The sequence below is a fragment of the Sapajus apella genome, unplaced genomic scaffold, assembly GCF_009761245.1.
Source record: "Sapajus apella isolate SASKATOON/1434 unplaced genomic scaffold, GSC_monkey_1.0 scaffold94, whole genome shotgun sequence".
Taxonomy (NCBI): Eukaryota; Metazoa; Chordata; class Mammalia; order Primates; family Cebidae; genus Sapajus; species Sapajus apella.
In genome coordinates this window covers 3,022,822-3,035,361 of record NW_022437034.1, presented here as the reverse complement: position 1 = coordinate 3,035,361, position 12,540 = coordinate 3,022,822, and the positions used below count along the sequence as shown (strand labels likewise).

Below are 12,540 nucleotides of genomic sequence, written 5' to 3'. Positions count from 1 at the left end.
CTGGCTATGCCGCCTGCAGGAGGGGTGATGTATTCTTTCTCCAGGTACCTCCAGCTCCCAGCCCTGCTACCCACAGTGCCCTCCGCTCTCACCCTCCTGGCTATGCGTGGGTTCTCCGGGTTGTCCTTCACAGAAACGGTCAGCTTGTACTCTGGGATCCGCTCGCGGTCCAGGGGCCGGTTCACAGTGACGATCCCTGTCTGGGATGTGGACGGTGGTGAGCTACATGGAGACCTGCTCCCTGCTTTCTACTTTGCCCCACAGATGCCAACTGCTCTGTCTGGCCTCCCTAAATTGCCTAAGAGATGGTCTAGAAGGCCAAAAATGTGAGCCAGCAGGGTCTCTCCAGGGTGAGTGACCCACTGATGCCCAGCCCCTGCTGCTTTTTTTTTTTTTTTTTTTTTTTAGCTGAAATCTTGCTCTTGTCACCCAGGCTAGAGTGCAGTGGCAAGATCTTGGCTCACTGCAGCGTCTGCCTCCTGGGTTCAAGTGATTCTCCTGCCTCAGCATCTCAAGTAGCTGGGATTACAGGCACCCACCACCACGCCCGTCTAATTTTTGTATTTTTAGTAGAGACGGGGTTTCATCATGTTGGCTAGGGTGGTCTCGAACTCCTGACCTCAAGTGATCCATCTGCCTCGGCCTCCCAAAGTGCTGTGATTATAGGCGTGAGCCACCGTGCCCGGCCGAGACCTTGCTGCTTCTAAGGGATGGCCCTCTGAGGACTCCATGGTGTTGCTGGCCATCTACAGACACCTCAAGAGACTGAGTGAGAACTTTGGTGCATCTTGGTTAAACCACGTGGTCCCACAGGTTCTGACCCCATCTCTGCACATGACAAGCCCCAGGGCTGGCTCTAGGTGGACTCCAGAGATGGCTCACTGGGGAATCCAAGATTCCATGCTTCCCACAGAGATGTTCTCATCCCAGTGGAGGAACAGGAGCCAGGTGGAACCCAGATGGTGGCAGCAGAAAAGCCTCTAGGGCAAGGTCCTCTTTTCCACTGAAAACTCTAGGAAGCTCCCTGGGGTCAGTCTCGGCCCTACCGTGGCATTGATGAAGAAGGCCCGTTCACGGTTGCCCGCAGTAATGTTGAAGGTGAGGCGTGCGTTGCAGCCGCTGTCAGCGTCACTGGCCAGGACGTGGGCGACAAAGCTGGAGATGGGGCTGTTCTCACTGATGGTGATGTTCATGGGCAGGTTCAGCAGCACAGGGTCGTTGTCATTGATATCCAGCACCCGGATCCCCACCAGCATCTGGGCCGGTCACAGGAAGGGGAGGGAGGGGAGGAAGAGTGAGGGATGGTGCATGAAACCAAGGAGGAGTTACCCAAGGGCAGCGTTGAGGGAGGGAGGGCACAGTTGGTCATGGAGAAGAAAGAGAAATGGGAAGAGGAAGAAAGATGAAAAAGAACATAAAAAAGGCAAGAGGATGAAAAGGAGGCTGAGGGAAGCAGGAAAAGCAAAGGCAGAGGAGGGGCAGTGGTGGAGAAGGAAGTGATGGGCAGGAGTTGGGTGTAGAGGTGGGGCTGAAGGGTAGCCTCCCCAGAGAGGTGCTGGGTGGGTGAGAGGTCTGTTAAGGGCCCTGGGGGCAGGCCTGGTCTGGCTCCAGGGCAGCCTGTGGCCTCTCTGGGCACAAGGGTAACAATATTTACAGGAATCTCTGTGGCAAGTACAGGGGCAGCGAAATGAAGCCAGTAGGTGGGGCCCCCAGACTTACTGTGGAGCTGAGTGGCGGCACCCCCCGGTCGCGGGCACAGATGGTCAGGTTGTAGAAGGCGATGGTCTCCCGGTCCAGCTCCACATCCTTCCGGACCCGCAGCACCCCCTCCACGGGAGAGATCACAAACTCCCCTGGGTGCCACCCAGGAGAGGTTCGAGTTAGTCGGGCACTTGCAGGAGCTGCGGAGAGCCCAGGATGCCTCTGGCTTCCTCTAGCAAGCCTCACTCGCCAGGGTTGGGACACAGCTGGGGCCTGGGTCCTCTGGTGACCCCAGCTTCAGATCCTCATGGGACCTGCAAGGGCTGGGATGTGCAGGTTGGTGGTAACAGATCACCACCAGGGGTGCAGGTGCACACGGGCCACTCATACCCCCATGTGCCAAACCAATCAGCCTCCTTCCCTGGGCCACTGGCAGGCCTAGGTAAGATGGTTATGTTGAAAAAGTGGGGGCTCCTTGCTACACTAGCACCCCCTTTCTAAGCAATCATGATCAATGAAGACATCAGGCGCTTTGCAATGTGTGATCTGTTCCAGATCCAATGGTTTGTGAAAAAGGATACTGGGAAGGGCTGAGCCGACCACAATGCAATACTTTACTAATGGTGAACGTGTAGGCACCAGACAGGCAGAAGGGGATGGACGAGGGGCGGGGAAGCTCCCAATGCCTTCCACTCCGTCCCCATATTGAGCCACGGTTGGAGTGCAGAGTGGGTTCCCTACGACTGTGGTGACCCTGATTTCCTTTCTCTGACGTTTCTGAAGAGCCTCACTGGTCCTGCGGCCCGAGTCCTTTTCTTGGCCGGGCTGCGGTGCCTGATGTCTGAGAGTCTAGAGCAAGAACCTCGGATTCTTAGACACTGACCTGGAAGGCATCCCAGAGGCTGTCCAGTCCCTTATGTCCTTTGGAAAATGAACTGGGGGCCCAGGGAAGGGTTACGACCTGTCTGCATGCCCACAGCAAGTGAATGACAGACCAGGCTTCAAACCCAGGGCTCTGGGTCTTACTTAACCCCTTGCCTCCCACAGGACTTGTGTTCTTTCCAGAGCCAACCAGGGTGGGTGGAAGCAGGAGGCAGTGGGAAGGAAACCGGTGGGCAAGTGTGAACCCAGCTGGAGAGGCAAGAATGGTGGGGGCTGTGGTTCTGGCAAGAAGAAAGTTAGGGGATGCAGCAAACCATCACCATAGCATGTGTATACCTATGTAACAAACCTGCACGATCTGCACATGTACCCAAGAACTTAAAGTATAATAAATAAATTTTAAAAACGAAAAAAAAAAAAAGAAAGTTAGGGGGACGTGAGCAAGGGAGCTGGGAGAGCCTGAAGAAGAGGGGCCACCCCTCTGCAGTCCGTCAGGAAATGGAATGGGGAGAAAGTTAGTTACTTCCTTCACTTTCCCTTTGGACACTTGGGGGAAGGGGCCCAGAGTGGGGCACTGACTTGCTTCGGGACACACAGCACAAGGCACTCAGCACACAGGGCACAGCAAGGACAGGGGCCCAGGCTCCCCCACGGTTTTCTCTTCCTGCCTCATCACATCCTAACTCACAATTTCCTGTCCCCAACTCCTAACCCTCTGATTTACAAATTCAGCCCCTCCCAGTCCCACCTGCAGCTGTGATTTCCCACCAACCCTTCCGCTCCCAGGCTCTTCCCAGTCCCGTAAGCTTCATCCTGCCTTGGGGGGGCGGAAGCTGTATGAAGCAGGATTTCCTGAGCCTGGCACTCCAAGGTCTCCAAAGAACTGGGGATTCCCTTTCCAGGGTTTCCCAGCCCTGTCTCAAGCCCTGGCCATGTGTTGGTAGAGGCCCTCCTGCTCTTCCCTTCAAAGCCAGAAGGAGACACCATCACCACTCCCTTGAAGGCTCAGGAGGGCAGGCCCGAGGGGCCAGGGCCTGGGCCGACCTAGTTCCCCTGTGCGAATTCTCCTCCTTGGCAGCTTGCTCTGGGGCCAGACCTCCCCATCCCTCCACAATTTCTAGAGATGGGAGGTTGAAAGCATAGGCTTTCGATCCAGTCATATCTAGGTCTTCATCTGGACTTCATTCCTGTGTGCCCTTGGGCATGTTACTGAGCCTTGCCTTGATGTTCTCATCGGAAAAATGGGCTAATGGAGAGATGCCACCGTGGGGTGTACTGGTACTGGACAAAGCGTGGGCCACCTTGTGTGTGCTGATTCTGAAAGAGAGTACAGGCAGGCCTCTGAAGGAATAGGGAGCTTTCAGGGAGGATGAGGGTGTGGGAAAGGGATCCAAGGAGTGGGTGTGACCAGAAAGGGCAGCTGCCAAGGCTGGGGCTGACGGGAGAGGCTCAAATGTAAGTGGCCTGTCGCTCAACTCTTCTTTGAGCATAGAGCTCCTCTTCAGGGCTCAGTGGGGCTGGCGAGTGCCCAGGCATCTGTCATCTGTCTCCCTATAGAAAGGAGGCCCTCCTGGCTCAGACTGCAGTGTTGGGAAGGCGACCTTTACGCTGGTGTCCCGGGCACGTTCCTCCATGCAGTGGGGGGCTGTGAAACCAGCTCTCCCCAGACAGCTGTGCTGACTGCAGCATCTGTCAACTTTTCAGTGACCAACATGAACCCCGAGGTGGGGGGAGAGGCGGGAAATGGATGTCGTGACCCATGTCGGCAGCACCACCAGGCCTCCTCACCTCTCTGGGCCTTCGTTGATCATTTCTGAGATGGTAGTGGTGCTCAGTGACCCCAGCGTTATCTTTGGGCTCTAAATGTCTCCTCTTCCTTCCTTGGGGGAAGAAGCCTCCCACCCAGGTCAGCCTTAGGAAACTCCTAGGCCTCACTCACTCCTTTGGGGGTCTGCCTCTTAGTCTGCCAGGACTGCCCCACAAGGTCGCAAATTCCCAAGGCTGACCCCAATCACGTGTGGATTTAACCTGGAGTGTTGCTTGTGGCTTAAAGGCTATGGCACGGAGGTCTGCATCGTTCTGGGCACAGGTATGCGCTCTGTGCCTTGAGGCTGGGGTGCAGAGTGGACCCTTCATGGGGAGGGGGTTCAGCTGCCTGCCCAGCACCTGCCTCTTTGCCAGGTGCCGCATCCTCCTGGACTCCAGGGACTCCCATAAAATTATAAAACCTCTGTGTTTGTGAAAACAGCAGAAGAAAAAGGCCCTTGCTCTGCTGGTTTCTAAAGGGGAAGGCCAAGTGCTTGGCCAGAGAGGAGACTTTGGGACACAAGAGGGTGGCACGTCCGAACAGAGTGACCCACTACAAGCTCTGGAGAGCAGGAGCTCTAATTTGGGCCCTTCAAAAATAGGTTGTGGTTTTCTTTTTTTTTCCCTCCAGCCTGTTAATTGCAAGTGAGCCCTGGGTTCACTGTAGAATCTTCCTACCGCTCTACTTCCTCTCCTGCCTTTAAATACCTCTATGCTGACAGCTCCTCCCAAATACCTGTCTCCAGCCCAGATCTCTCTCCTGAACTCCTGGCTTGTATACATAACCCCTGCCCAACATCTTAAACCGACCCTGAATAACACCAGAGCTGATCACCTCTTTCCACCTGTGATGCCACCACCCTGTCCTGGCTACCCCATTGCTAGGAACAGGCTCCCACCTGGCTCCCTGTTCCCATTCTTCACCCCTACAGTCTGTTCTGAGCATAGGAACCAGTGTGCTCCTGCTGAAACCTACGTCAAGATGAGGGTGGCGCTCAGGGACCCCACCGCTATCTTTGGGCTATAAATGTCTACTCCTCCCCCTTCCTCGGGGGAGGAAGCCTCCCACCCAGGTCAGCCTGAGGAAACTCCTAGGCCTCTCCCACTCCTTTGGGGGTCTGCCTCTTAGTCTGCTGGGACTCCTCCACAAGGTCCCAAATTCCCAAAGCTGACCCCAATCACGTGTGGATTTAACCCGGGAAGTGCTGCTTGTGACTTAAAGGCCATGGCACGGAGGTCTGCATCGTGCTGGGCACAATGTCTCTCCTCTGCTCAAAGCCTTCTTAGGGTTCCCACCTCAGAGCGAAAGCCACACCCTCAACCTGGCCCTCAAAGGCCTGGCAACATCTGGCCCCATGACCTCTCTGGTCTCATTTCTTCCTGCTCTTCCCTTTGCTCAACTTCTCCCCAGCCACAGGGCTTTCTGCTTCTCTGTGAACACCCCAAGCACGCTCCGACCTCAGGGCCTCTGCACTTGCTGCTTCCTCTGCCTGGAATGCTTTTCCCCAGATGCCACTTGACCTACCTCTGCCCTCCTTCAGGTTTTTGCCAACCTACAATCGCTGCCTTCACCCTGGCACTCCCCATTGGTCTGGCTTGGTTTTATTTTTCTCCATAGCCCTTAGCACCTCCTAGTATACTAAGTAATCTACTTAGTCAGTTGGGTCATTCCCGTGTCTTCCAACTGGAACGTATGTTCTTTAGCACAGGGATTCACAACTGTTTGGTATCCCCAGCTCTTGGAAAATGGCCTGCACACTGGAGGGACTCAAGAAATACGAACTGCATGGTCAATTAGAAAATTGGGATGTTTCACAGGATTTGGATTTCTGCTTTTCTGTTCAAAATGGGTCCAGGCACTCCCAGGCCTGCATCTGGACATAGCTACCACTGGCAGGAGCCGAGCTGAGGTTGCACAGTCCCCACTGCTCCTGATTCTTTCCGACGCCGCCTCCCACACAGGCTCCTTGCCTGACCCTAGCTGGCCTTGGGTCTGGGGTCTCCTCTATAGGAATGAGTGAAAATGGACTTGAAAAGTTGCCCTCAAGGCCAGGGCAAGCTCTGCTCTTCACCCCAGCAGAGGGCGGTTAATGGGTGACCATGAGATGCGTAGAGCAAGCCGGGCGCTCCACTGGTGTGTGGGTTTGGGGTCCTGAGGGCGGGGACTGTGCTCTGCACGCACTGTAAGGATGTACTTCCTCTGTCTGCTCTGGGGCCCTTCCTCTGGGCATGACACAGGACATTTTTTAATCATGTTCTTAAAGAGGTCTGTGTCCCTCCAAGTCTACCAGCTCTTGTTCCCAGATTTCACAGTGTTCTCATCACATCTCTGGGAAGAAAGGGTGGGAGAAGATTATTACCATGATTGTCATGAATGGGGAAACTGAGGTCCAGAGAGGACAGAATCACATAATGGTGGGGCCAAATGCCTTGAGACTTCCCTTCTTATCTTGCCCCAAGTTGGTGGGCAGGTGAGGCCCTGTAGGTGGTATGACCGCTGCAAGCCCCACTTACCCAGAGGGTCTCCGTCCACGATGCTGTACTCCACCTGCCCGTTGGGGCCTGAGTCTCGGTCATGGGCCAGGAAGGTCCACACTCTGGGCCCTGGCTGGCCCTCGGTGACTTCAAATGGTCCCTCATAGTCCCAGGGGAAGGTAGGCACATTGTCGTTGATGTCATTCACATTCACAAGCACCTGAGACGGTGGGAAAAGCATAGCCAGCTTTGTGCTGGGCCTATCACTCACTGGGCCTCAGTTCCTTTCTCTGTGAAATAGATCTGATAATCCTGCCTCATGGGGCCCACGGAGGAATCATATGGGATGTCGGATATGGGCGGGCCTTTTAAGCTATGCATGTCGGTGAGTTATTATCACTGTCAAAGCCTTTCACGGACATAATAATCATATTAATAATAATGCTATTGACCACACATGGTGGTTCACATCTGTAATCTCAGCACTTTGGGAGACTGAGGCAGAGCCAGCGTGGCCAATATAGCAAGACACTACCTCTACAAAAAATAAAATAGTAATACATTAGCTGGGTGTGGTGGTGCATGCCTATAGTCCCAGCTACTTTGGAGGCTGAGGTGGGAGGATTGCTCTTGAGTCCAGGAGGTCGAGTCTACAGTGAGCTGTGATCAAGCCACTGCACTCCAACCTGGATGATAGAGTAAAAACCTGTCTCAAAAATAATAATATAGTACTGCTATAAACTTCTATTTGTTGCTGCACTGTGGTTGTCTGACGTGGTCTCATTTGCTCCTCCCACTCCTTAAAACATAGTTGGTGTTGTCCTCCTTTCACAGATGAGGAGATGGAAGCTTAGGAAGGTTAACTGACTTGCCCAGGGTCACACAGCTAGAAAGTGGAAGGGCAGAGACTTGAAACCTAGAGTTCATGCTTTTCCTGTGAAGGAGAGGAGGGCAGGTGTTGCCAGAATCTGTCTGACAGATACAGCCACACAGAGAAGTTCAGACCTTCTTAATATCACACAGCAAGTTTCAGTGAGTTGCTGAGATTAGGACAGGGGTCTTGGATTTAGGTATTTCCCTTAGACAGTCTTCCCCTAACCCCTTCCCCCATTGGAGCTTTCTGGGTCCTATCCTTCCCCCACCTCCAAGCCCAAATTGGGGCTGTGTCCCATGCACCCACCGTGGTGGTAGAGGTGAGGCGGCGGGATAAGATGGGGCACTGGTCTGTGGCAGTGACGATCAGGGTGTAGCGGCCATGGCTGATCTCGTAGTCCAGCTCCTTGGTGGCACTGATGACACCCTAGGGACACATGGAAGGGACAAGGATGGATCTAGGGGTGGTGGGTCTGGGGCACCCTCTGACCAATCTGGGAAGTAGGCCCTGACCTTGGAGCCATGATGGGGAACCCCTGCTACCCCTTAGCCCAGGATCCACTCCACCAAACTTTTCATCCTCCCACACTGAATGCCCCCATTGTTTCCCCTATACTGCATCTTTGCTCTATTCCCCCCACAGTGTCACTGAGCTCCTCGTCCATCCCTGGAGAGGCTTCGTCCCTTGTCCTGATCCTGCCATCAGCTGCTGACCGTGTATCTGTCGACGTGGAAGGTGTTGATGATGTTGCCTGCGACGATGGCATAGGTGACTGTGCCATTGGGCCCCTCATCCAGGTCCAGTGCCTGGATGGTGATGAGGCTGGTGTTGAGCGTGTCTGGGCCCTCATCCAGCAGCACCTCATAGTGGGGCTGCTGGAACACAGGCGCGTTATCATTCTCATCCACAATGGTCACGTACACGTGTGTGGTGGCCTGTGGAAAAGAGTGGGTCAGGTCCTTGGTTAGGTGGCCAGAAGGATTGGGGTGGATCCAGATGGTTGCTCTCTTGGGCTGAACTCACTCCATGTGACTCACACAGGAAGGCCAAGGGAGAAGAAAGCAGTGGGGAGGTCACAGGCTGTTAGAGGAAGAAAGCTCAAAAGCTGCACCAGAAGCCAAGCAAGGTAACTGCTCTGTCCAAGACGGCACTTGCACCACCACTCCTACATCTGTGTTCACAGCAGACATCACTAATCAATCACAGAACTGCTGAGGCAAGATGCAAACTTGGGATCCTTGTTAGCACAGTGGTCTAGTGATTAAGACTGGCATATGGGATGACTCTGGTAGTCACCCCAGCCCAGAGCTTTACCAGGGCCAGCGTCTTATTGAGCCTAGGTGTCCCGTTAGACTATAAGAGGCAAGAATGTGAGGCATTTGGCCCAATGCCATATTTAAGCTTCATCTATTGTTCATGTAAGTGAAATAAATACGTATCTTCAGCATTTTCAAAAGGAGGACATTGGGTTTGTGGCAATTTTGTGGGCAGAATTTGCTGACCTGTGGATAATAAGACTCACAGAACATAACTTCATTGCAAGAACAGCTTCTACAACATGCTCTCCTGTGATCGGCCATCTCTGCCAATGCTTGGGGTCATCTGAACCACAAGTAATATTCAGCCAATCAGAACTCAGCAATCAGTGCTCAAGAACCAACTAGAAATGGTTCTCGCTCCCTTTCCCTGCCTTTCTCCATCGAAGATGTTCCCTGTGGACTGACTGCCTTACCTGGGCTCCCTTGCTATCCAGCTTCCTGAAGGGCTTGGCCAGTGGGAGGCCCTGGCAGAAGATGAAAGCAGGGAGGAGAAAGAGGCAGGGGTGTTTCTTCCACACTCCCTCCATTCCTCACTGTGGTTCTGCCCATGGCTGTGTTTCTCCTGCTTCGCGGCGGGGGTCCCCCTTTCGTAGCACTAGCTTTCACTGGGCTCCAGAACATTGCTTCCTCTTTTTTCCCTTTGGACACGTGAGTGGTAGTGGCTTCCTGTGGTTGGATGCTAGTCTCTGGGTGCTTCATCAGCCCTCCTAAACAGTCCCTGTATTAAACTATCTTCAGTTGAACCGTTTCTGAGTGTGCTATCTGTTTCCTGCCAGGACCCTAAATAATACAAACCATAATGAGTGACTAATATAAAATAAGGTGATAATCACTGCAAAGACGTCTGGGTAGAGAGAATGTGACTAGGCCATTGCCAGGCCAGAGAATAGAAAGCAGGCGGTAAAAACAACTCAATGTAGGCAATTCGCATATAATTTTTTCCTTAGGACTGGCTAGCTCTGGAGCTACCAACGGAAGGATGGGCAGATGGGCAGGGGATCTGGACCCAAGAAGGCTGTCCCTGCCCCTGGGGAGGCAATGATTCCTCTGAGACGCAGCTCTGGATCTTGGGGGTGGCAGGCATTGGGCGTTTGCTGAAATGGTTTCCAAAGCAGGTAGGGATGGCAACCTTGAAAAGGCGCTGTGTGACCTTGGGCAGGTCACATCCTCTCTCTGGACCTTTTCTGTCTGTTAATAAAGGACCTGGCTTGATTTCTAAATTTGTTTCTAGCTCAGATGTTGTGAGCTTCTGGTCTGCTGTCATCAGCTAAGTGGACTGAAGCCCACCATTAGGGAGGCATTCCTTTGGGTTGCAGGGTCTCAATGAATCTTAAAATAACATGCTCACAAGGAGGAAAATGCATTATTTAGCATTTCTCAAACTTTTCCACTAGAATGGAGGCGGAACTTGCACATTCTGAGGACTGCCCTAAATGGTTTGCCTCCAGAATGAAATATGTTTGCAATCTCTCATGTTCTCTTTGAAAGCTCATGTGGATTTTGCATCTTTCTCCATTGTGTGTTTGTGCTTGTTTTCATTAAAAAATAGCAGTGGAGGCCCCAAATATTCAAATAAAGATGACTGTCAAGGAAGGCCACCATGCCCATCTGTGGCTCTGCAGGGCCTGGGGGCAGCTGTGAGTACTCACGAATGGTGAGGGGCTCAGCCTTTAGTCCTCCTGAGCCTCCTTACCTGCTGGCAAGAGTACAAGAGGGCCACCTTGCAGGAAAGGGGCTGAATTTCAGCCTCCCTGTTGGGGAGGGAGTGCTGACATTTCTCGCTTTCCCAAACTCACCCTCAAGACCCACTGGAAGTGGGTCCAACCATTGTGCAGGCTGCAGGGGCTGGGAGTGGAGGGGTTGAACAGAATTGTGCCTTAGAGCTCTCCTGCTCTGAGACCAGGTCTGGGCTTGGTGAGGGAAGGTGGGTTTGAATTTCTCTGGTCTCTGGAAGGAGGAGAAAGTCTGTGCTCCACAGGCCCTCTCAGCTGAGCCCTTCCTGTCTTGCCTGGTGTTGAGGAAACAGTGGTTGAGGTTTCTGGATCATGGCCCTTGGGCAATGCCTGTGTCTCTCCCTGATGCAACCCCAGGGGGCTCAGTAGACAGCAGAATGGTGGGGAGAAAGGAGGTGGAAAGGGGGAGGGAACTAGCCCCCTGGGGGAAGAGGTTGGCAGGGCAGTTGCTTCCCTCTCTCTAATTCTAGGCTCTCCTCGGCTGCTAGGCCCTGGGGCAGAGGGAGTCTGGTTTCAATGGTGGCCTGGGCAAGGCCAGTCCAGGAAGGGTTGAGATGGGGTGGTGCTCTAGGGTCTCACTCTTAAAGGACCTCACCTCACTTTTGCTAGAGGATGTCAGGGTGAGAAGGGCCCAGTGTCCACTTTATCTCAGTTGGCTTTGTGGCTCCCCTGGTGGAAGAGAGCTCACACTGTGCCAGCAGGAAGGGCCCTGGGCTGCTTCCCGAGGTGGGGTCACAAGGCCAGGGGCATGCCCAAGGACCAGGGTTGTCCTGGCAGCATCTGGGGCTCCCATCCTGGGGGAGTTCCCTGGCTCCAGGAGGGCTGGGCCTGCACAAGGTCACTTAGTAATAACATGATTCACCAGCCGTCCTCTGTTGTAGCCTTCCCTGCCCTGAGAGCCAGGGCTAAGGGCCGCCAGAGAGCCTATGACTTGGATCAGGCCACCCACAGGGCCCCAGAATGCCTGGCTCCCATTCAGCCTTCCCATTCAGTTCCTGACCCAGTCTGACTCTGGCTGTCCTCTGCTCCTCGGCCTAGGAGTCACCTATGAACCCAAGACCCCTAAAGGGCCAGAAAAACCACAGGAAGTTTCAGCTAGACTGGGGTAAACTGAGTAAAACGGCTGTGCTCTCCCACTCCTGCAATCCCTGGTCCTGGCCACGATCACCTCCACTCCTCCATCACACTCATTCATTGGTTTGTCCATTCAGATAAAGGACAATAAACACCTTCTCCATGCCCAGCTTTGTGCTAGGGACTCAGAAACATCAGGGAGAGGCTTGGAGGGCAGAAAAGCCAGAAGAAAAACCCACTAGTTGATTAACTCAGGCTGGAGGTGGTAGCCAAAGGGGGTGTGGACACTAAGGATTTGTGGGGGAAAAGGAAGGGTCAGGACATTTTGTGCAGTGGGAGGACCTGAGCTGAGCCCTGAGGGATGGGAAGAATTTGGGGAGGAGAGACTTCCCAGTGGTGCCAGCAGTGCTGGGTGCGGGTGCAAGAGCAGAGGCATTAGACGTGAGGGTGCATCAGAGTAACCTGCAGATATCCAGGCACTAGACGGGAGGGCCCGTGCACAGCCAGGTGGACAGCTGAGGCCTCTTCAGGACAGGAACTTGCAGGATACGCTGTGGGGCATCCCAACAGGTGTTGCCTGCATACCTGTGTGTGTCCTGGAGCAGTGATCCTGGTGTGTAGTCCTGCACCTATTTTGTGTGTCTGTGTGCACGCACTCAAGATGCCTCAGGCTCTG

The 12,540-nt window shown here is 53.8% G+C and overlaps 1 protein-coding gene across 6 annotated transcripts in view; it reads right to left on the bottom strand.

Annotated features, from left to right (window-relative positions):
- CDH23 (cadherin related 23) overlaps nucleotides 1–12,540 on the bottom strand; it is a 418,948-nt gene that overhangs the window by 29,636 nt on the left and 376,772 nt on the right. For all 6 annotated transcript variants that reach the window (XM_032256272.1, XM_032256266.1, XM_032256267.1 and 3 more), the window contains 6 exons: nucleotides 8,452–8,673; nucleotides 8,045–8,164; nucleotides 6,904–7,084; nucleotides 1,720–1,853; nucleotides 1,047–1,256; nucleotides 93–200 (listed from right to left, as the gene is read on the bottom strand). In XM_032256272.1, the coding sequence (XP_032112163.1) occupies nucleotides 93–200; nucleotides 1,047–1,256; nucleotides 1,720–1,853; nucleotides 6,904–7,084; nucleotides 8,045–8,164; nucleotides 8,452–8,673 (975 nt within the window). The remainder of the gene's footprint in view (nucleotides 1–92; nucleotides 201–1,046; nucleotides 1,257–1,719; nucleotides 1,854–6,903; nucleotides 7,085–8,044; nucleotides 8,165–8,451; nucleotides 8,674–12,540) is intronic.